The sequence below is a fragment of the Martes martes genome (genome assembly GCF_963455335.1).
Source record: "Martes martes genome assembly, chromosome: 9".
NCBI classification, from domain to species: Eukaryota; Metazoa; Chordata; class Mammalia; order Carnivora; family Mustelidae; genus Martes; species Martes martes.
The window spans coordinates 110,196,358-110,220,539 of NC_137896.1; the positions used below are offsets into that span (position 1 = coordinate 110,196,358).

The 24,182-nt window shown below is 41.8% G+C and overlaps 1 protein-coding gene across 2 annotated transcripts in view; it reads right to left on the reverse strand.

The window, feature by feature from the left end:
- The window catches only part of CRIM1 (cysteine rich transmembrane BMP regulator 1), a 188,105-nt gene that overhangs the window by 48,074 nt on the left and 115,849 nt on the right, over window positions 1-24,182 (reverse strand). For both annotated transcript variants that reach the window (XM_080814865.1, XM_080814864.1), the window contains exons 7-8: window positions 22,311-22,508; window positions 2,692-2,820 (exon numbers count right to left, since the gene is read on the reverse strand). In XM_080814865.1, coding sequence (XP_080670991.1) covers window positions 2,692-2,820; window positions 22,311-22,508 — 327 coding nt within the window. The remainder of the gene's footprint in view (window positions 1-2,691; window positions 2,821-22,310; window positions 22,509-24,182) is intronic.

Here is a 24,182-nt window from a genome sequence, read left to right on the forward strand (position 1 = left end):
AAGGAAGAAAGACCAGAGATCTATCTTCCAACTAAGTAAAATTTGCATACATGAACAGCCAATAAAGATTTATATTAAAAAAACCACTGACAGGAGCACCTGGGTGGCTCAGTGGGCTAAGCCTCTGCCTTCAGCTTAGGTCATGATCCTAGGGTCCTGGAATCAAGTCCTGCATCAGGCTCTCTGCTCAGCAGGGAGCCTGCTTCCCCCTCTCTCTCTGCCTGCCTCTCTGCCTACTTGTGATCTCTCTGTCAAATAAATAAATAAAATCTTAAAAAAACAAAAAAAACAAAAAAAACGAACCACTGACACAAAATGCACCAGTGTCCCGTACCCATCTCTTCCGGCATGTTCATGAACTGTAGGTGCCAGGCAATCAGTATACACGCACATTCCTGTCACAAAGCCGGAAGGCAACACGACTGCAAAGACAGGCAGAGCAGAATTTTCCTAACAGCCTCACCCTGCAAAAAGCCAGTGATCCATTTTTGACTCGCTTCAATGACAACTGGAGGAAAATCGTTTCTTTGGACTTAACTACAAAGGGCTCTTTGTAAAGTGCCAGGGGTCTTATATAAGCATAACCACATGGTGAAAACGTTCCTAACAGCAAAGCCCAGGTGAAGGCAGTAGGCGGGGAGATCAGGCTCGAAGAAATCTGTATTTTTAGACTTTAAAAAGTTCAGAAAAAAATTCGGGTATGCTCCCATGATCAGAGAGGTGTGTAGCTCAAGAGAGTTGAAAACTATTAATATATAAACTCTTCACAATACAATACGAATTATGTTGGTATCAAAACAACAACGAAGTTGGCCAGTTACGCAGACACATGTGGATGCCAAGGCAGCTCCCTAACGAATTTAGTTTTTCAAACAGGACAGCCCCGATGTGTGGAGGCTTCTAGGACATTTAAAGATGGTAACCACCAGGGTCCCAACAACAGTTTTGTAAACTCCGTTTTATCACCAACTCCAGGAGGCAAGCAGAGTGATGGGGACACGTGAATGGAAAAAACTCAATTACTCAACTCCTATTCTGCGTCTGTCTTCTTCATCAGAAGTATTCTTATAAAAGAAAGTGCTGGGCAGTTAAGGTTAAGAGGACATTCAGCCCAAGATAACTAATAAATCAGAAAGTAAGCATCTATCTACATAAGTAATTCCAAGGCTCGGAGCCCAGGATAATTATATCCAGAGGCTCACGGAGAACCTGCTTATTATAGAAGCACTGTCTATGTTTGAGAGATCAGAGGGAACGGAAAGAGATTTCAGAAAACTCAAGGAGGCCACCAGATGTTAACTCAAAAAGGACAAAGGGTTCCAAAACTACAGAAACCAAGCTTGACATTCACAACTGAAAGTTCTTCGGAAAGAACTTGTGATTTGTGAGCAAGGAAAGCAATGACCACCCAGTAGTCACTGTAGGTTCATGAAGAACAAACCATGCCCCACTAACTTCATTTTATGTTTAAAATAGGGTTTCCAGCAACAGAGTGCTACAAATACAGTGTGTTTTGATGCCAGAGAAGAAACAGATAGGAATGTTTCCAGACTTCTGTGTGGAGACGGAGCTGACATGTTAGCTGAGGGACCTCGCTGAGGGAGGCAGGATTGTGCTTCATTCTGCAGGAAGGTCTTCCGTGTAATGGGGATCTGTCCTTGGTTCTGTACAACTTATTCTCCTTCAGTAGTCTGGGTGAGGACGCTCAAGTTATGCTTATCGCATTATCAAGATTCAAAAACATTCCAAATAGTTGGGAAATGGTTTAAAATTCTCAAGATAATTTCTTGTTTAATTTGGCCCTGTATTTGTATCATTAAAAAAATTAAATATTCAAATACAGAATGAATGAAGAACCACCTACCAGCAGCTGATGTAAAAAGCACCTACGGGTTCTAGCAACTTGTAAACTCAGGATTGCCCAATAATGTGTAATTCAAAGTGCTAATGCAAACTTAGGCCACACCACAGCACTGCACAAATCAGATCAAATTCTGAAGTATTCTGTTTGTTTCTGGGCCACACACTGACATAAAGATAGTGACAGTTTGTACGTATGTCAAAGATGGAAAGGACCAAGAAAGTTCTAAAAACTAGGTAACATAACGTGCGGAATGGCTGAGGACTGAAGATGTTTATTCTAGCAGAAGAATCAGGGGGATTCAAAATCATTTTAAACATGAAGGGCAATTCCTCCCCCCCCCCCCCCCCGGAGCAATGCAATATACTCTGTCTAAAGTTTCAGAGGGCAGGGCCTGAGACATGATTGGAATTTACATGGAAGAGAGCTGGGATAAACAGTGTGAGGCACATTCTGAGAATTATGGCTGCCACACGTGGTATGTGACAGCCTCTGTGCGGGTGACCGCCTTGTCATTGGATGACCCCAGCAATGGTGTCAGAGACAGCACCGACTGGGAGGTTAGAAAGATGTGTCCTCCACAGCCTGGGGGGCTGCCCCCGTGATGCAGCTGGACAGGAGGGAGTATCTGAACACAAGGAAGAATAAAGAAGCACCTCTTTCTCCCCAAATGACTATGTATTTGTCGGTGTTAGGTATAAATTTTCTTTTCTTTCAGGTTACTAAGGGAATGTCATCAATAGGAATGAAAAAGATACTCAATCACATAATATGCTTTGACAGTACCCTATTAGGCCCAGAAAAAAGGGCACCATCTTCTGTATACTTACTGTTTTTGCACTGACAGGTTCGACAACCATTGTGATCAAGTTTGAAACCATAAATGCACTCCTTCTCTGTCAGCGTACAGTTTGATAACTCCCCACATGCAGGCGGATCAATTGTGATGTAGGTTGGTTCTAATAATAAAAAGAGAAAAAAAAATCAATGAAACATATGATTATCTCTTAGACGCTATTCAATCTTTGAAATCCCACACTACAGTAAGTTGCAAAAAAAAATCAATAATTTTCATCAAATCCTAAACTTTTATACTTTCCTAATGTTTTTAATCCCTGAAACAGATTTTTATTTAGGTTTTTGAAAATCCAAAAACTCTTTTTCTTTACGTTTGAGTAATTTGTTTATTTCTTGGTACCCTCCCCTTATACTTCCCTGATGGTTACCACTATAGAAAGCAGACAGGAGAGGTTAAACCAACAACATGTAAATTGTTAACTATTCTTCTATTTCCTCTTGATGTTTTCTGCATTTATCTTCTGTAAGAATCAGGGCATAGCTTCCAACTGTCAATTATCTCTCCATTTGGCAACTCTTCCGAAATCTGGATTTCCTATCTTCTATGTGACACTCCTTCATTTATTACAGGTATGATGGATAATAGTGACTAGGAGCTCGGGGCCCAGGGCCAATGGGAGTGGCAGAGTCAGACACAAGCCGTCAGCAGGAAAAGCGAGCAGCCGTTCTGGGAAGAAAAGCCTAGAAGACACCAACGCCAAAGGTGATGCTTTACCTTCCCTGCCATGATAATAATGAAGATTTGTCCTGGGTGATGAAAGTAATTACACACTTCTGTAAAGTGCATTATGGGTCCGTATGTTTGCAATGCTCTTTAAAATGCCTCAAGCTTCACCCATTCCAGGGAGATGAGTGCTCTCATTTTCCGCATTTTATGGATGAGGAAATCTAGGATTGCTCGCTTGTCCCAGATCGTAGAGTTAGCACGTGATGGACCCAAGACTCAAACCCTGGCATTCTGGCTCCAGGGTCACAGTCTTGGTTTCCATGCAGTACAAAGCCCATTGTAATGATCCTTGCTTTGCAGCTCAGATAGGCGACAACTTCTATGAGATGGTGGTCACAGTGTCATCAAAAGGAACAGGACCACTGACATATTTCTGTAGTTCTTTTTAACCAGAAGATACTATGAACTTCTTCAGAGGAAGCTGGTGCTCACAGTATCTTTGTGAAGAGCGAAGTACGGAATGTCTCTACCTATGTTTCCACAAATGGAAAATATGAGGTGCAGAGAGGGTGACTGGCTTATCTAAGTTTACATAGCAACCCAGTAGCAGGCTGGGAATAGAACAGAACAGAGGTTCCTGACCTCCTGTCCAACACTCTATCCATTAGTTCACACTGTCTTCTCTAGTTTCGTTTCCCGTTACCATGGAAGAGAGACTAAAATAAGTGTTTTAGCTGCCACTGCTAAGATCAAGAGTTCTAAATTTTTATCCATCTGCTAAAAGAGGCCAGTGATTCAGCTCTTCACAGGTAGTAGGCAACTATGACTTCCTCAAGAGATGCTTTGATAAGCATTCTCCCTGCAAAAATACGTATGAAGAGGGTGTAGCACATTCTCTATTTTTATTGCAACACAGTGTGAAGAACATCACCCTGAAATTTTGATGTGAACTTTCCGCCACTGTAAAATTTCTAATTTCCTTCCGCCACTCACGTATTCTTTCTGAAAGGTAACTATAAACATCAAAAAGTCATTTAAGTTTAGGCAAGTTTTATGATGCCGTGAATTAAACACAGCCGTGCCACTTTCTGACATTCTTTTAAAATTTACTGTCAACATCTTTGGTGTTCGAACCTATATGGTCTTTCTTTTATCACCACTGTTATCAGTCATCCAAAATACTGATTCCATTTCAGCCTTCAGCCACAAGACAGCCAATGTTTTGTCAACATTAGTCCAACCACAAATGTCAGACAGAACAGAGGACCTGTATCACCTTCAAGTAACTATACTCTAGATTATCCCACAGAGAAAGGAGTTAGGTCTATGTGCTAGAGGTCTGAGGGCAAAGATCAGGGCTGGGTTTTGAAATCTGTGTTCATGCTTTAGGAAATGGCTATGGGTGAAGAAGTGTTGAGCACATTGACTTGGACCAAAACCTTGTGTTCTTACCTGACATTTAAGTTCATGAACGACTTTTGCCTTCAGAAAATGTATTATGGAAAAATATATTTGGGCAGATTACACTGATCTTGGGAATGCATAAAAATCATAAGGCAGTGAATTCTGGTGAATTTTAGGGATTTGTTATGAGGACAGTACTGTAAATGCTACTTTTGATATTTATTTTGTTTAACGCATGAAATCAGAACTGTGATCTGTGGCTAGAAAGTCAGGGAAAAAAAAAAAGAAACGGGTGGCTTGAGGATCAGAACCACAACACTGACTTGAAAGGTCCCAGTCACAGGTGTCCACCAAGCACACATTTCTCCAGGAGAGGAGATATGCTGAGTCTGTTTTCCCACAACATTCAGGATGATAACTTTTGTTCAGTTTAACAAATGAAAAGAAAATGCAGAGAAGGGCTGTTTATTAGGTACTGGTAAATATTCAGATAAAACAAGTCTTACTGGATGTCCTCCAAGTCTCAGATAACATGGTAGAAGGCAAGGAACAAAAAATTATGTTGTACCTTTAAAATTATGTTTCCCCTTCATTTATGATACATTAGATGGAAGAAATTGGAAGTGTATACATTTCAAATTCTGTCTCCCTCAATATTTAATATTAAAACACACAAAAAACCTCAACAAAACCATTTACTCACGAAAATTATCAATTACTCTAGAACTATTCAATTTCCCCTCAAGAGACTGGCTGAACACAACAACCTTCACTGTGATATACTCAATATAGTATTTTAACACTTGTCCTCTCGTTTTATGACATTTAACAAATAAGTATTGTTCTCCTTTACAAGTACAAACTGGAACAAATTTTAAAAGCCTCTTGAGGGTAGTGATGCATGAAGAGGGGGGAGGGTAACTTACTGCCATTGTCCTAGGTCCCTGGAGGAAATGCTGATCTGTAAGAGACACATTTGTAGACAACAAGCTAACATTTCATCTGAAGTCATGCATTGCATTCTATTCCCTTCCATCATTCTCTCAACATTGTAGAGCCCAGTGTCCTACCCCATGAGGCCCTCTCTGTATTTTGGTTAGATTCTCTAAGAACAACATGACAACAGGAATATGCAACTACAAATTATCTAGGAAAAGATCTGATATTATCATAAACAGAACTGAGAGTCTGCTCTCAGTCCAAAACATTCACATGTAATCTCAGAAGTCGTCCTTTTACTAACATCACGGCAGTGTTTGGGGAAAGAAAGACCACTGCAGTTCAACTTCTTCTTCCTCATAATGAACTCCAAAGCAAAAGACCCAACTGATACCATCCTGAATTGGAGCATTTAAAATCAATGTTACATTTAAGTCCTTACAGAGTAGCAACCAAAAGTTAGTTAGATTGTTTGCCAAGTTTTTATCCCAGGAAATTCTTGGGGCGGGAAGAGGTAATTTTAAAGAATCTAGAATCATGGTATCATAATATGATTATTTCTAAGCCAGACACATAAAGAAGCTCAAGGAAGTGCTGGTGACATGTGAGAAATGTGTGAGCTGCTTGTTCGAGTACCCTAAACTGCGTGTGTCAGGGACTGCGACTAGCTCATACTTGGTCTGCGCAACGGTGTTCTGAACATGGAGAATATCCTGATGAGTCTTGGCCTGAACACTAAAAGATTCTCACGTAAATCCTGCATTTCTATGATCTTATATTACAAGGGATACAAGGTCAGAGAGTACATGCCTTTCTAGAAGGATGATGGTGAGATGTTGTGCCCTTGGCAGGTCTGGGGATTATCAGTTGAATGGAGGTCCTGCCAAGACTTCTGGAGACAATGATGCATCATGGTATATGATGCCTGTTGCTCGGAGCAAAGAAAACTGTCTCCCTTCAAACTGGCCGGGGAGAGACGTGTTAGTGGGCTCCTTTCAAAGGAGAGAAATGGTCTCAGATCTCCTCATTTAGGAGAACGAGCAAATATTTGCACGAAGGTTGGCACCTGGCAAGGGGAAGTTCAGCGAGGTGCTGCCTACAGGATCAGCCTGGAATTCCATCTCATCTTGTACTGAATCAGCTGAGGAATTAAAGAAATACCTTAATGTCCTCCAAAGGAAGAAGGCTTGAAAGAGCAGGAATTCATTGTCTTTGGCTACAACTATTTCTAAAGGGAACCCTGGAACAGCTTCTTTGTGGAGAAGAATTCTAGAAATATTTTCTGAGCCTAAAAGCAATAAAGAACAGAAACGGGTGTTTGTTACGTCTGCATCGTTTGCTTGCTGTCTCCTACCCCGCGTTTCAGTGGAGGATCCTGCTCTCCTCAGGCCGCTGTCTTCCTGAATGGTCTGCAAACACTCTCTCTGAGCACCTGACACTGTCCAGAAGGGCTATTTTTACCAGAACCCTTGGGACTGGGTCAGGAGTGCAGGTGTTCAGCGACTGATTCTCCTACGCCTTAGAGAACAAAATGCTGGAAGGAGACCTATTATAACATGCAATAACATAAACACACATTAACTTTTTATTTTACATTTATTTAAAATTTAAGGGTAACTATTTTTTCATCTCTTAGCCCAACAAAGCCCTTCCCAGCAAAAATATTTCCAGGAAAACATTCATATTTTTCAAGATTTAGAGAGCCTCAGGAACTAAGTTTCTGAAGAACACCACCAATATTTTACATGGATGTTCATGTATTTCCTAGAGCAACTGTATCCACTCAATGGAGATGCTCAGGCCCTGTGGTCCCAGTTAATTTGATCAGGAGTACAAAGTTAAAAAAAAAAATCATTATTTTAACTCCAAGGCCATAGCACTAGACCACAAAATAAGATATATTTGATTATTCAGGAGATATATATGTGTTAAGCAAATCTAAACTCTTTACTGTCTTGCTTTTTGTTATTTTATGGAAAATTCTCCAAAAAGAAAGGGAAGAAGTTGAAACCTAAGTATAACCTTTTAAGACGTTGATTTAAAGTTATAATATCAGTCCTATTGTCATATCAGATAGTTTAACACATTTGGGACAACAAAAGAACGAAAAAGAATGTAATTTGATCTTCAGTTATTTTAAAGTGTGTAATAATAATGTGAATTTGCTCCTGAAATAATTTATATAATCACCAGTTTTTATATTTTGAGGGGCTATACCTTAAATGAACATGTTAATAGATGCTTTTAACTTGGGGTCTAATCTGTATCACTCCATTGAACTTCTGGTTTTGAAATAATGCATACAAAGTTTTTCTCATTACCTTGATTACTACGAGCTGTTTATCTCCCGCAAATAATACTAATTATCTCCATTGAGAAAGGTGTGAAGCACTCCTTCTGATTAGCAACTCTGGGAAGGCTGACAGCCAATTAGTAGCTCTTGAGTATGGGTGGGTGACTCTGGAAAGTACTTGTGGAAGACATCCAGAGTCATCCCTCCTGAGTCTGTCTAAAGCACGGCCTCCGACAGGGAGGTAATTAGCTCTAGTTCCAGACTTCGACCATCTCTAGGGGTGCTGCCTCACCCTGCTGCTGCCTGGGTGTGCGGCTGGGCTGGGGGCCGGGCTGTGGGCAGCAGCTGCCTACCAGCACCCAAGTGCCACTAGCATGCCCGAGTGTATACGTGTGTGTGCCCACACACATACTAAGAGAAGTTTTTCTGGAAAAAAAACCTCACTATCTGCAAATTCTTAGAAAAGGTAGTTTTTTTTTTGTTTTTTTTTTTTTAAGGCAGCTTACATTTCTTTCGTAAGTTAAAAAAATTTCAAGTAGAAGTGTAACAAGATACATGAAGTTTACTCCTATCTGTATCTGATTTACCCCTGCTTTTGGACTTTGATAATGATTTGCATAATGTTATGTGGCTCTTCTCTGCAAATTCATAAGCCTGCTTACTCGACTGTTGAGAGACAGAGATGAACAATTACGTTCTCTTTTCAGTCCTAATTCAAGCATTCTCTTAAGATTCTTAAAAAATTGTCGATTGATTGATTGGCTGGTCTTGGTTATGAGTGGGAAAATTCCAAAGAGTCACTCACTTTCGAAGGCTAAATCTATCAGGTCCTATAGCCCACCAGTTACTGTGCGCTTGGCCAGGACCATAAAACTGGAGATAAAGTTGGACAAGACAGAACCAAAGGAGATAGCTTATCTGCTTTACTGTGTCTTCATATGTCATTCTGTTACCACAGTGGCTTTTCAAATGTGACCATAACTAGTCAGAAAACCATCCCAATAAATCACCAAATTGTCAACATAATTTCAGCTTGGGAAGAGAAGTACTCTAAAGATGAAATCTTCCCAAATGAAACTAGAGGGGAAACTATTCATGGAGATGATGAGAAGAGACAGACTGAGGATACAAAACTCCCCTAATCTGGAAGGTGGGGATTTCCATGGGGCATGGATGTGTATTTACAAAAGTCTCATGAAGTCATGGAAAAAAATCTACAGCTGGAGTTTTCAAATTCTTTCTGCCATCACACACTTAGTGATCCTTTTTTCCTTTGTATATACTTCTCATAACAACACCTACATCCTTGTAATTTTTAAAGTACTTATCATAGAGCAGTTTCTTTATTTTAAGATGAATGGTGTGAAAATGTCCCCAAGATCTGTATTATTTTATGGTCAGATAGAGAAATGACCATATATTTACTTTAGACCTATTTATTAACTTTGTATGCTTTTTCCAAGGAACTTGGCTGTTCCAGATATTTTTCTTCCTTTACCAACCTCATATTTAATAGGAAAAGACAGTAGTAGGATTCTGAGGTTACTGTTAAAAAGACCACAAAAGACAAATTAAATTTTTTTATAGAGAAGATGTCTTTTTCCAAGAATTCAGCTTGAGAGCTTTCAAAAAATGACTGGAGTCCAACAATAATTTGAATCTTTTAAACTTGTCTTATGTTTTATTATTATTTTTATTGTTCATTTTCCTAGAAGATGGATCTTGGCAATCGTTAACCAGAAATAATGGGTCATATTTATAAATACACTTGTATATGTGTGTGTAAGCACACATTTTAAGAGCTGTCTTGAACTGGGGTGTGTCAGGTGGTCAGAATTTTGGTATCTCAGCCCAACCCTCTGGAAAATGGCTGAGGACCAGAGAGGAAAAGTCCCTGCATTGGGAACAATTGTTTGCTCATGGTTTAGAACCTCAGCACCAAGCCTAGTACTTGGCCCACAGTCATACTAAATGAATGAATAAAGAAGAACAAAGATGCCTGAGCACGGAAAGTCAGGGCACACTTTTTTGATGAAGGGCTCCCATTCAGTATTGTCCCCAACAGGCTCAATCTCTAATTTCCTACCTTCTGGAGGACTGGACAGCAAGTCCCTTAGGATTCTCATTGCTGCAGCAGTCCCTTACACATAGTGCGTGCTCAATAAATGAGCTTCTCTCGAGCAGCAAGCTAGATCAGAAGGCTGCTGTGAACCAGACTCTCTCGAAAGTCCCCAAACCCAAGCAGTCTCTGTGAGAAACCTGGTGATGATACTCAACTGCCTAAAGTAGGTGAAATTATGATCTGTATCTTTGGCTTGAGAAGGCAGGCAAGTGTGCAAAGCATTGTAGGTCTCCCTCAAAATTCTTTTTTTTTTTTTTAAAGATTTTATTTATTTATTTATTTGACAGACAGAGATCACAAGCAGGCAGAGAGGCAGGCAGAGAGGGTTGGGCGGTGGGGAGAAGCAGGCTCCCTTCAGAGCAGAGAGCCCGATGCGGGGCTCGATCCCAGGATCCTGAGACCATGACCTGAGCCGAAGGCAGAGGCTTAACCCACCGAGCCACCCAGATGCCCCAACCCCCTCAAAATTCTTAATGTAAAATCTGACAACTTAAATTTCAGTTATCTGGGGAATTCACTTCTAGGACTATCTCAATTCACTGATGGTGCCAAATGAATAAAGCGTTATCAAAATGGTCCTGAAAAGAGCTGGGCACGCACTCAGTTCAGCAACACAACTTGCAGGGGATGAAGAATGGGCACTCTTGCTGAGTGCTCAGCAAATTTACCTTGCGATGGAAACAAAGGTCAGCAAGAATCAGAAGGAGAAAAGGGATGGTGGAAAACTGGAATGCAAACGAGAGCACTGACGATGTCATCTCAGTGCCCAGCAGCTGGAGCCCACTTACTTTCCTCAGGGGGCACATGAGTGCCACCGGTCAGGACCCAGAGCCTGGAGAGACGAGGCTGGGCAGAGGGCAACCACATGAGCAAAGAGACAGCTAGGGAAGGCGAATCGCATGTCCTTGGATGGGGCCCGTACCCCTGGGCAGCCTCAACGGGCTTTCCTGGAGGTCAAACAGCAAGGTCCGAATTTCTGAGCCAGACAGAGGCTCAGGAAAACTAACAGGATCGAAGGTTGGAACGACAGTAACTGGGTCTCTGCACTAAGAGGAGAGCCAGGAGCAAGACTGGCTTCTGAATCTGAGCTGTGATGGTCAAGTGCTTCCACATTTACCAACTTACCTTCCTCAGCCTCTCCCTTCTCACAATGGGGGTCTGAAGAGAAGCAATGCCAAGGACATGGACTTGGAGTCAGGAGATTTAGCCGGAGTCCCTCTTCTCTCACTATCTCACATGTGGTGCTGAACCTCTTCGGGCTTCTATAAAATGGGAATATCCACTATGCCAACGTCACTGTATCACGGTGAGGCTCAAATCGGATCATAAGGAGGGGACGACAAACTCTAGGTGTTACGTGGTTATTACCTGTTGCTAGAATTGCCGTTGTCATGACTATCCGCCTGCTTTGGAGCTCGACCTGGTTTCAGAGGATGGCTGAGTAAATGAATTATGTGCCCTTTTGCAGGCCTTCAATGTTCAGCGGATAAATGGTACGGCCCCTGCTTTGGCATTCTGAACCCTGTCCATTGTACCCTAAGCATCCTTTTCTATCTCCAGTGATAACATGAAAAGCATCTAGGATGTGGGTTGGTCCATGACATCCTTTCATATGGTCTGGTAAGCTTTGGAGCGTGTTAGTGACCAGCCACTGGCGCCTTTCACATTTGCTGAGTGGCAGTCTGATATCATTGTTCCACATTTTGACTGTGTCCGTGATGTCTCGAAGAGAACAGAAATCTCTTCATAATCAGCTTATCCAGTGTGAGCGGAGACAATCGTCCTGTGTGCCTGGCTGACCCCGTTCTTCCTCTCTCATGATGGGGGCCTTTTTGGATCTTTGGGGAGGAGGACAAACTCATTACATTAAAATACATAATATTTTGGTAGCTTTGCCAGTAGTTCTGCCACTCTCCTGTTGCAAGAGGATACAGAAGACCCATCTCTAAAAGGTGTCTTTGATGAGCAGATCCTTGTTTCAGACGTGGGACCGAATAAGACTTATGTCAACAGTAAGAGACAGTTCAACTGGTACTTTCTTAACAACAATACTGGGGGTTTCTCTCTCAAATAATAGAACAAGCTCAGTCAAGCATCCCTACTGAATTAATCTGGCCTAAAATCTCTGTCCAACCTTTCTAAAACTTAGTTCCCAGAAAGGATAAAAGAATCATGATCTTGAAAAGATCTGAACGTGCCAATCCCTCTCAATTTATGAGGCCTATGGCCATCACAAATGGTTTATTATCATTGCTAAGCATTTTTTAGATGAAATTTTTAATAAAATAGAGACTTCCTGGATTGTTTTAGAAAGTGAGCTAATGTGCAGGGCAATAGCTTTCTAATTAAGGTGAAAAAGAAGAGCACCATATCTTGTCTTCCTACTGATGGCCAAGGTAATAGCGTCAGGACCAAATAAATACAAGGCACAGGCATAAGCTAATGGCAGGTGCCAAATATCTCAACAAGCATTAAATATACCTTCTTGCTTGATTCCAAAGCAGATCCAAAGCCTCAAATTATCATCATGCATGTATACTTTTTCAAAGTGAGGAAACGAGGGCCAAGGTAAATTTTAAGTAGAAAAGAATTCACTGCAGCCAGTGATGAGGCCAGCACCCAGAGTGCATGCTGTGAGGTCCTGGCAGGTTGCGGACGTGGCTCACGGACTCTGCTCTCAGTCTGCTCCAGCAGCCAAGGTGAAAAGTCAAACCTAGAGGGGCTCAGTGCTCTGAGGCTCCCCAGGGACCAAGAACTTGTTGGTCTTTGAACTTTCTTGGGGATTCCTGACTATGTTACACAGCGGAGCAGCACAGTGAGAGCTAGAGCCTTGTCCTGAATCTTATTTTCGATTGGTGACCAGCATTAAATTCTGCGGTCTCCAGTATTCTGGCCACCTGAATTGGGCTCTGTTTCAAAGAAATATGATGAATCCAGCTAATCTCTCAGGTATGAAAGTAAAATTCACTCACCGTGTAAATATATATTCTGTAGATATAAACATTAAGTACAAATATGGTCTAACTGCTAATAATTCAAATTTAAAAAAGAAGATGTCAAGGCATCACTATCGCCTTGTGTTTCTGACAAATTTCAAAAATGCACTCAATGTTCATTACCCCTTATTACCTACTGAATTTCTATCAAACTGATGGTAGGACCCTCGGACCAAGACGTGGCAGTGCTGGGCCCCTGGTTACAGATGTCCCAGTGTGCATGCTGGACACGGGGTACATCGGTGTGATCCTGCTTCCTGCCCCCTCAGCAGCTACCTCTAATGGAAGATCCACAAATGGCCAAGGGACACTTTTCAGCAGACATTTTCATTCTTGCAGGTTTTGTTGTTGTTGTTTTTTTTTTTACAATAATACTGTAGCAGACATTTTATACACTTGAGTGACATTTTATCTTCAATAATCAGACAGACACAGCACAGAAAATACTTCTAAAGAGGTCCTCTAAAACAATTCACTGGGTTACAGTCTCTGAAGCTAACCCTCATGTATTAAATAATGGGAAATCACTGTGTGCTTATAAGATCAACTGAAGACCATACACTGAAACGGTTTAAAACGATACCACCAGAAGTGGAGTTAGAAAGCTAGGATATTAAAAACAAATCATGTAGGAATCAGTACCCCTCTTAAAAGAGTTATTTCTATAGGGAAATTATTTTAGTCTAATTCGAAAATATATTTGAATGGAACACCTGTAACTTCACGAAAATGTTGTAATACATGGCCACTTAAATAAATGCTTCTAGCCCCTAGAAGTCATAAAAAATACTATGCCATAAGTGAATTGATTTTTTTTTAAATAAACACACCAGGAGTTATACTTACAAATAAGTGTTATTGCTAAAAGCAATAACACTTTCAGAGGCTATATGCTTGTGCTAAAATGCTATTCATGTTAAAATTCTATTTGAAACTTCTCTTTGCAGTTGCTTTTCAGAGCAAATTACTATGTCATAGAAGATAAAGTGCCTTTATTTTACTGTCCCTTTTTGCTTCCTCTGAACGACTTTACCAAGCTAGATCATCCACTTCTTTTCACCAGACTTGCACGTGAATGACTCTGGCTGTTTCCTAAAGGCTGATAAACCTTGAAAGTCAGGGGTCTGCGAAGCTAAGGGCGTTCAAAAGGATAGGCCACAGGCTCCGACGCCAGTTTCCACAGAGAAGTACCAAAAATATTTTGAACGACTGTATTTCTGCAGGAAATTGTGCAGTTTTCCCACAGAACTATTTTGAAAGGAAAAACACTTCACTTAGATATGTAAATCTTGGTATGTCTAAAAATAATTTCGCTACTTGATCACTGGACCTTGTATGGGTATCAACAAACATGCTTCCTATGAAAAGGGCTGTCATGTGCTTTAAAACAAGTGTGTTGGAGACAGATCCATTGCCTAGAACGGAGGTCAGCAGTGGGAGGAGATGAAGACGAGCATACCAAAACCAGACGGTCTGAAGAGCGCCATGGTTAGGTAAAGCAGAAAACCTCTGAAAAGCTAGACAATGTGATTTCTAGTTAAAACGTTAAATTCTAACAAGCTGACAGAAGCTAAAAGAAAACCAATTCTGCTACTTCTGGGTCAATGTCTGTACCATAAAGAAAACGGAATCTTTCTCTTTTAAACGTCCATGAGCCTTTTCTGAAGGGCATGTTTCTTAATAACCTTCATTAACTTCTGTTTGGTTGCCTAAGAGTTGTCTCTTATCCAAAAAAAGTTTAACACAGTCTCAGTAGAGATTGTGTTTATTTAAGCTTGTTGGAAAAACATTCCTATCATTTCAAGAATGACTAAATATTTTTCATTCACATAGTTAGCATTCCAGACTATGTTTTCCTACCTCTGTTGATTAGATGAAAATTAGCAGGCCCAAGTCTGAACTATGAGATTCAATTATTATCTACGTAGGAAAATTAGTAGACACCTAGCAGTAGTGCCCTTTTAGGCAAGGGAAGTGGACAGCAGGAGAAATAAAGAGCAGCCTGCCCCTCGCAGGCCACATCCCCAGGAAAATGCTTAATAGCCAGGACGACGGGAAGCTGTAACTTCAGAGGCAGAGGTTTTTCTAATAATGGGTTTCACGAGATGTTCTAATAATAACATTCTCATGGCATTCAAAATATCTAAAGCTATTGTAAATGACTGGAGAAAATAAAAATATCATGAAATTCATCCAAGAAAAATTTTTGATGCTTTAGGTTAAAGACCTACCTAGGTTAACACACAGTCCTCTGCTATGCATTTGTGACCCAACACAGGACCTTATTTGGACAAGCTAAAAAACAGACCGTGCTATATTTTAATTCCCATTTATGGAGCGGGTTTCCAGGATACTTAGAGTTAAAGGATGAAACAGCATGCCTAACAGTCTTTGAGATATTATGAGTATTTTATTATTCTTGGCCTACTAATAATAGCACCGTAGATAGCACTGAAACAATACCACCCATAAACTGATTTTTGATCCCCGTTTGATGTACCAAAGTGTTAATATCATGTGACCTTGCGGTGTCTTTGACTTCACAGCCTCTTGGGTCAGCCAAACTATGTTTGACTCCTTGCCACAGAAGCAGTAGCTTAATCATTTGAGATACTGTTCAGTGAGGAAGTATTATGGGCAGGGCTGGAAACATTTTTTCTTGTTTTAAGGAATTCCCACCCAGATATGTGCCTGGTACAGACTTTTCTGGCAGCCTAGTAAAAATTTCTTTTGAAGGGCGGCTTGATTCAAATAATATCATAGCATTTATGGGAAAGAATAGGGTGTTTCTATAAGATGAGGACTGAGGAGAAGGAGGACAGTATGTCTGACTGCTGACAGCCCTCCAGCCCTGCAGAGGTACTCAGCATTCACTTTACTCTGTGATCTGATGTTGAAGTGGCTTACTCAAGCCACACAGGTCTAGAAAAGCCTCACGCTCTTCAGCGTTGTCCCAAGTAGGATCAGGATTACCCAAGCAAGAGATCCGAGAAAGCCAGGTGCTGGGAAGAAAGATGGTTGGTTGTCCGGTTCAATCACATTCTGTCCTAAATGCAGAGATTCAGGAAGAACCAATGCTCAGGGAAGCTCAGGGAATCTCTTGTTCTTCTATAGAGTAGGCTTACTCCGGGTTAGCAGAATTATTAGACCAGTCTGAAACTCCATTCGGTTTCATAAAATAACTCAATGAATAGCACTTATTTCCAGTTTTTATTATGGAAATTAAAAAAAATACTGAAGCAGATAAAACAATATGACAGACCTTTATATACACATTATCTAGCTTTGATAAGCTACAAATAACTCTTTGATTTCCTGAGATGGGAAATAGATTTGCTTTTGTTTCAGAGAAACAGAACTAGTAGAAAGAAACTAGCCGTCTGCCCAACCACAAGCATGGAATTTATTTACTGGTAACCTAAGTTGTGATGTTGAATATTACCTTATTAAATATTACCCACGTTGGTTCTAATTTTTGATAGGTGATACTCCTGGTGTTGGGTCTGAAATCCCCCAGGTCATCAAAACAAACAGATCCCCCCAGCAGGCAACCGCACACACTGGGCCTGAAGAACACTCGGGTCACAGTGGCCACCAGGGTGGGGTCGGGCCATAGCCCAAGATGAACAGGCTTGACATCAAGACTTCAAGTGACAATGTAATTCTTATCTCTTGCATCAGGTGTGGCCAGCCAAGCTGGCCTCACACCTGTTCACATTTCTTGCATTTTTCTTACTGAGTCATCCAGAGTATGTCACATATGCCTTAGAGCCAGAATGTCCCTCCCCAACACCTTATCTTACCTTTAATTATACAACAGATTTTTTTTTTTAAATAGAAAATAGTACTGTGATCTTACGGTCTCTCTCTGACATTAAGAATCAGCATAGGCAGTATTTATATCTGAGGTTATCGGGGCAAAAAAATTAGAGCATTTTCAATATTGAATTGTGACAGTAAAAAACAATTCTGGCTGAAATAACAATGCAGCAGCACCTATACACTCGCAAGGCAGGTCTCAAAAGCAGTACATTAAATGTGACAGCGAGCATTAGCCTTGTAGGATCTGCACTTAAACTCTGTGATTCTGGATACAGGGGCTGAACTGCAGAGACAAGAAGCCAGGGTTCACAAACCAGTCTTGGAAGGCCCCGCGGCTGCCCTGGGAAGGAGTCGAGAGCTCAGTGCCCATCAGCAGGCTGAGCGGTCAACTTGAAGCCAACTGGGCCAACTCGCCTGCAGACATCTGGGCCCACCGTGTGCCAAACACACTCCATCTAAAACAATGCTTTCCATTCTCAAGAGTGTATTTTCAAATAGAAGCATTCTAATGTTCTTCTTTCTTCATCTGATCAGGGTCAGCATTCGAGACTCTGGTCGAGGAAACCTTTATCAGGGTATGCCACCTCGCTCGGCTAAGACGGAGATCTGTAAGAGGAGTCGGCTCGATCTCCTACTCTAGGCTCTCCCTCACTCCCTAAAACTCACTCGCTCATCATTTATTCATTAACAACTTCCCAGTGCCTACTTCCATGTCCGATGCTGTTTCACGGATTCAAAAGAATATGCTAAACTCCCATCTCATGGGGAGTAGCCGTGTTCAGGATACTGGTAAACCTGGAGTGCAGTGCAGGGTCTGGCTCACAGGCACTCCACTTGCCAAGGCTCTGGGAACACGCTGCTCCGCCATTTTTGAGCTGTATGACCCCAGGCAAGTTACACGATCTCTAAACCTTGGGTTCTGTGAGGATGAACTAGGATGGTGCTACCAAAGGGGAGCTGTGAGGGTCAATGAGCTGTTGGTCTTTAAAGCACTCGGCTGGCTCAGTCAGCGTGCACGGAATGTTAGCTACTGTTACAGGCTATAAACTCGATGACGCTAACGGTGCTAGACGCTGAGGAAGGCCTCATTCTGCTGCCTTCCTTTTCTGTTGTCAGGTTTTCCATTTTTTTGTTTGTTTGTTTTTAAAAGATTTATCTATTTTAGAGACAGAGAGAGAGCATGAGTGGGAGGGGCAGCGGGACAGACAGCGTCTCAAGCGGACTTCATGCCGGGCACGAAGCCCAAAGCGGGGCTTGATCCCACGACTCTGAGATCATGACCTGAGCCTAAACCAAGAGTTGTACATTCAACCAATGGCATCACCCACATGCCTGTTTTCAGTTTTTGAGGAGATAAGGACATACCTTCCATCTGTACACTTAAATTGCAAACTTTATATACTATTCCATTCTCTCCCATCCTAGCTCTTGAAAAAGGGCAGAAAACTTAAATCATGTGATTGAAGAATAAGAAGAAATGAAGAGAAAAGCCAGCAGAACAAAACCCAGGAATATAATCAGTTAGAGACTAACAGAACGGGATGGCTTATCTGTATACCTGAACTGGGTGTTGACAATAACGGGGTAAGACTCACTCACGAGAATACTTAAGTGCCAATTAGAAAAGCACTTAGGTACTTGTGAATCAAGTTAGCTGTCAAGTAACAGCCAAGTCTTTTTTTTTTTTTTTTAAGATTTTATTTATTTTATTTGACAGATAGAGATCACAAGTAGGCAGAGAGGCAGGCAGACAGAGAGGGAAAAGAAAGCAGGCTCCCTGCCGAGCAGAGAGCCCGATGTGGAGCTCGATCCCAGGACCCTGAGATCATGACCTGAGCCGAAGGCAGAGGCTTTAACCCACTGAGCCACCCAGGCGCCCCAACAGCCAAGTCTTGAAGGGGCCCCAGGTTCCAGTCTCCAGTCCTCCAGGAGTAACCAAACGCATGGTGTTTGTCACTTGTAAGGTATGGAGCTCCAGGAACAACAATGGTCATAACAAGGTGACCAGTCGTCCCTGCAGGTCCTAACATGCCCTGTTAGGTAATACATAATTCATTTAGAAAGAGTCTCAAACCACAATCTTTGTGGGGGCTCTTTTATCTTCTTTCAGACTCTAAATGTGTACTCTAGGACGACAGCTAAATGTGCACGGAGGAATTTGCTGTGTGCAGACTCATCAACACCACTGTTCCTGGTTTCCTCCAAATAATTGTGGCTGATCATGTATTACACATTAACAACTTGCCTTTTTTATTTCATCTAATCTACTCTGAGATCACCTGAAATTCTACTTAAATATGCTGCTGAGAAAGTATTTTCGAATAGTTCCAGAGACTTTATTGGGTCCCCTAAACTAAGCAATAAAATTCATTCACCCTGTATTATTTTATAAGTTTATTATAATTATTAATAAGTAACCTTTTAGGATTCACTCTTAAGCTGGGCACTATTTTTTTAATCCCATACCAAAAGGATTTTTCTGTCTTCCTATTACATCTTAAAACAAGAGCAAGAACAATCTTATATGAAACTCACTACTTACGAGCAAAAACAAGAAATTCAAGATAATCTAGTTCTCTGAGGACTAGAAAATGGACTGTGCCAAAGGCTAGATGAGGAAGGGGAAAAGAGACCAGCAGAAGCTTACAGCTTGAAATCAAGATGCTGAGATCTGGCGAGGAGACTGTCCCAACACTGAAGCTCGGGAAGGAACTCCGTGATGGGTCTCTCCGAAAGCATCGGTCCCCTGAACTTCGCAAACGGCCACCCCACTCCTGTCTCCTCCCCCAACATAGGACCAAGAGCCAAAAATGAAGAGAGATGAATAAGGAAACTGGAAATAGGGATAGGAGCAAACAGACGACATCTGGGAGTGTGAGAAACAGAACGTAGTTGAATCTGACAAGACGTCCGTGTATCCCATCATGGCTACTTAACGGCCACTGACCTGGGAGGAAATTACCCTCATCTCTTTCAACCTTAATTTCTTCATCTTTAAATGGGATGATGAAGGCTTCAGCACAGTGTTATTGAGAGGATTCAATGACATCAGGTACAAATACAAAGCACTTAACCCCACAGTACAGAAATACGGGCATGTCTTTTCTCATTTAATTTAAAACACCCTAAAATATTTTCTCTGACTTTAAAACAAGGAGTGGTCACTTATTTCTTTGTGTCCAGTGCTGTATTTGGACAACCAGAAGTTCTTCATAAACTTTTTTGAAGTTTATCACTCACTCCTTTCTCAGACAGTGGGAGATTAGATTTAACTCCACGTAGATGCTTTAAGACCGAACTCTAACGAATCACACTAACCTTCACTCCCTATGTAAACATCTCCATGACACCCGAATCCATCAGTCTGTGTCACACACACAGACACTGCTCGTCACGGACAGTCTCCCTGCTCTATCACCGCAGTGATGGGTACGTGAATGCCTGCAAAATGGCTTGCCTTCCCTTCATTTACTTTCAAAGGGAAGGTCTTATTATTATTATTATTATTATTATTTTAATATTTTATTTATTTATTTGACAGACAGAGACCACAAGGAGACAGAGAGGCAGGCAGAGAGAGAGGGAAGCAGGCTCCCCGCCGAGCAGAGAGCCCGACGCGGGACTCGATCCCAGGACCCCGAGATCATGACCTGAGCCGAAGGCAGCAGCTTAACCCACTGAGCCACCCAGGCGCCCGGTCTTATTATTTTTTTAATAAAAAAAGCTTTTTAGTCTTATTTTCAATTTATAATTCAAGCCTCATGAAGTTAAAGGATTAGTGTTTGCTGGCTAATACACTTAAGCTTTAACTTTCTATTAAAGTTTATCCCACACGTATATGAACGTGTAAGTATTTCAAGTTGACAGCAGACTGTCCCCAATCCTCAGGGAAAGATATTTCCATCTCTGTTTCAGCAAGGCACCCTTTCTCATAAAGCCGACCCTATACCATCATCCGTGTTTCCATCCACTCCTTTTTCTGGCATTGAAGCACTGCCTTTAGGGGATGGGAGGAGTGTCTGTGTGAGGGGTGGGTGATTTCCACAAAATTGGTCATCTGGAAGCTATAAACTTTTGGAGTGTGGCAGCTGCACTCTGAGCAGAGGAACGGTGAGGGAACTGGTGATGTCAGTAGACCTAGAGTCCTCCAGCTTAAATTTTTATATGATTTTTAAGTTCTTTAGAATTCTAAGCCCTCAGGGGTTAATGAAGCTAGTCAGGCAAACTCTGAAGCCCGAGTTTCTTACAATTAAGGTAGAAGCAAAAGACTTCCTGATATAGGATTTAGTCAACTGAATTTCCTTCTTTTTTTTTTTTTTTTAAAGATTTTATTTATTTGTTTGAGAGAGAGAGAGCAGGGGGGAGGGGCAGAGCGAGAGGGAGGAAGAGTCTTAAGCAGATTCTGCACTGAGTGTAGCACGGGGCTTGATCCCAGGACCTTGAGATCATGACCTGAGGAGAAACCAAGAGTCGGACGCAGGGTTGGCAGCTCAATCAGCCATGCCACCCAGGCGCCCCCAGCCAACTGAATTTCCGAAAAGCTCTGTCAGTTCCTTAAGAGCTGTTTTAAAAAATTCTAGAAGGATCCATCTTCAACATGATCCACTGTAGTTCATCCTACTATGCAAATGTGCTTCTTAATGACAGATACTCTCTACTGGATCTTTAAGTATAAATATTTACTCTCTTGTCTGTACTAACAGGCACAGAGGATTAAGGTTGACTTAAGTGTGCAAAGACACTTCCCAGGATAGGGCAATTGGGTCGGAGTAGGACTGGCGAAAGGCTAACCTAGGAAGCCTGGGGCTCCTCTGCACTACACAGGAAGAGGGGTAGTGAAGGTAGGCAACCAAGATTTAAGGAAAAGCCTCAGGATAGCAGAAGAAGGGCTGCTGAGTGAAGGCAGTTGGGAGAGCAAACTGCCTTTGATGGTTGCAGACTTTTTCCTCCAGCCATCAGGACTCCTGGGCTCATGGAAACACGAAAAGTCAAACACGCCACGCTTGCGTCATGGGTCTTATTTCCCATTCTATTTCACCATGTTGACCTTTGGATGCTAATTAGGCTTGAAGCGAATGGAACTGAAATGTATATATTCTTATATCATCAAGTCTTGAGACAAGCATGTTGGCGGCAGTAAAAATTAAGACCACACGGTTCTCATTGCAAATTTGCAACATTTGCCCCGAACGATTAGTTTTGGCCGTATAATAAATTCATCTGCAACTGGTAACAGCATGAAGCAGACATCATGCCTGAGGAAATAAAAAACAAACAAGCATACACTGGTAGAAGCTTATCCAACACGAGACATTCGCCAGGGACTCATTAGAAGCAACAAGGCTTACCTTCGCACACAGGGCAGCACTCGCCAGGCACTTTGACTGGGTTCATGCAGCTCTGTCCGCAGGCCGTTGCCACGCAGTGCGGCTCTCCATTGATGCACTGGCAGAACGTGCAGTCGTCTTCCCGCCACCGGTCCCCGTGGGCGCGGATCTGCCCATTGGCATAGCAGCCAGCAGGGTTATTAAAAGGATACACGGGATCTAGATGAAAAAAGTGAGTTTCAGGTAAGATGGAGGGCATTCTAATTCTAATTTAATCTACATTTTATCTCTGCCTGCTGTCATTGGCAGAAGCTTGGGTTGCATAGTGTCTCCAGGGGGACATGCAAAAGCAGCTGTCATCCTGACTTCGTGTCCACCCCTCCTGACACTGCAGACGGGGCAGGGGATCTGTAGCATAAAAACCAATGTGCAGGTGTTACCACTTCATAAAGTCACAAAACTCTGTGGACAGAGCTATGGGCTGGTAATTACAAAATGCAGGTCCATTTTAGGCTTTTGACAAGGTCTTCTGAGTTGTCAATTTTAATGTTTATTATACTTCAATTTCACCACCTGTAAGGTAGAAAAATAATGCCCCCATCCAACTCAGAGGGCTACTGTGGATAACTGAACTCTGTCTCAGGGTGCCTGGAGATCCACGTGGACAGCACGTGGACACTGGTGAGTACAGCAAGCACTTGCTGTGGCCTTGTTCAGGACAAGGCTGCTTTAGACATTCCGTGGGTCATGGCTTGTGCTCTGGAGGGAAGGCTGGGAACCCAGGCCATTTTTCTCCCCGTGAGCTGGGTGGCCAAACAGCAGCCCAGGCTGGGGATCAAGAGTAGCCAAGGCTACTGTAAACAACAAACCATGTTTTCTGACATTACTGACCAGGACATAAATACTGCATACAAAATCCCCAATCACCATTATTTTTTTTAAGGTACTATTACGTATTTATTTTTTAAATCAACATATAATGTATTATTTGCTTCAGGGGTACAGGTCTGTGAATCATCAGGCTTGCACAATTCACAGCGCTCACCACCCCAACTACCATGTTAATGAGAGCCACCAGATAAACCACTTAATTTTCTTTTTCAGAAACACATAAAATCTGGCTTCAAAAAGTCAGGGCTGCTGAGCTGGGAGGGAAGTCCAGGCAGTTATGAGTTTGGTCCTCTCCGGTCTAAAGAAGGAACGGCATTATAAGAAAGTTAGAATGCCAAAAGTTAAAATAATGCAGTCCCGGCTTTAGAAAGCTGGGCTGCCAGAAATGGAAGCAGCCAAAGACCTGAGCTAGATAAGACTTTATAAATTTCTTTATAAAAAATATTTACACCGCATACTTCATTTCTACTCGGAGCCTGGATCTGAATTCCAGGAAGTGAGACCTAACCGGATCTATGCCCAGACAACTCATTATGATTATTACACAGGGGTTCCTATCTATGTTTTTACACCACCAACCGCTACATAGTTTCAGCGACTATTACCAACTGGGGCCAGCTAGGGAACACATCTTTTGGGAAGGTTAGAAGTTTGATGTGATTTTTAAAAAATTAATCCCCAACGACACCTAAAAATTAAACCACCTTTCTCCCATATTGACCAAAATAATTGCTAACATAGATAAGAATTTCCCTATTATGAATAATTGTTCAGTGTTAGGAATGTAGTTTGTGTATTTTAAACCTTTTCACATCTTGAATATTATGTAGTAAATAAAGCTTGGACACTGAACAGGATTTTAGGAAAACAGGAAAAGGTACGGAACGTGGCATGACATTTTTTCTTCCTGTTCTCTGTGCGCAGATAAAGACAGGGTGAATGTCAGACATGAGACTGACGTGTCTGATTCCAGATGGAAGGTCTGTGACCTAGTCAGTCAAG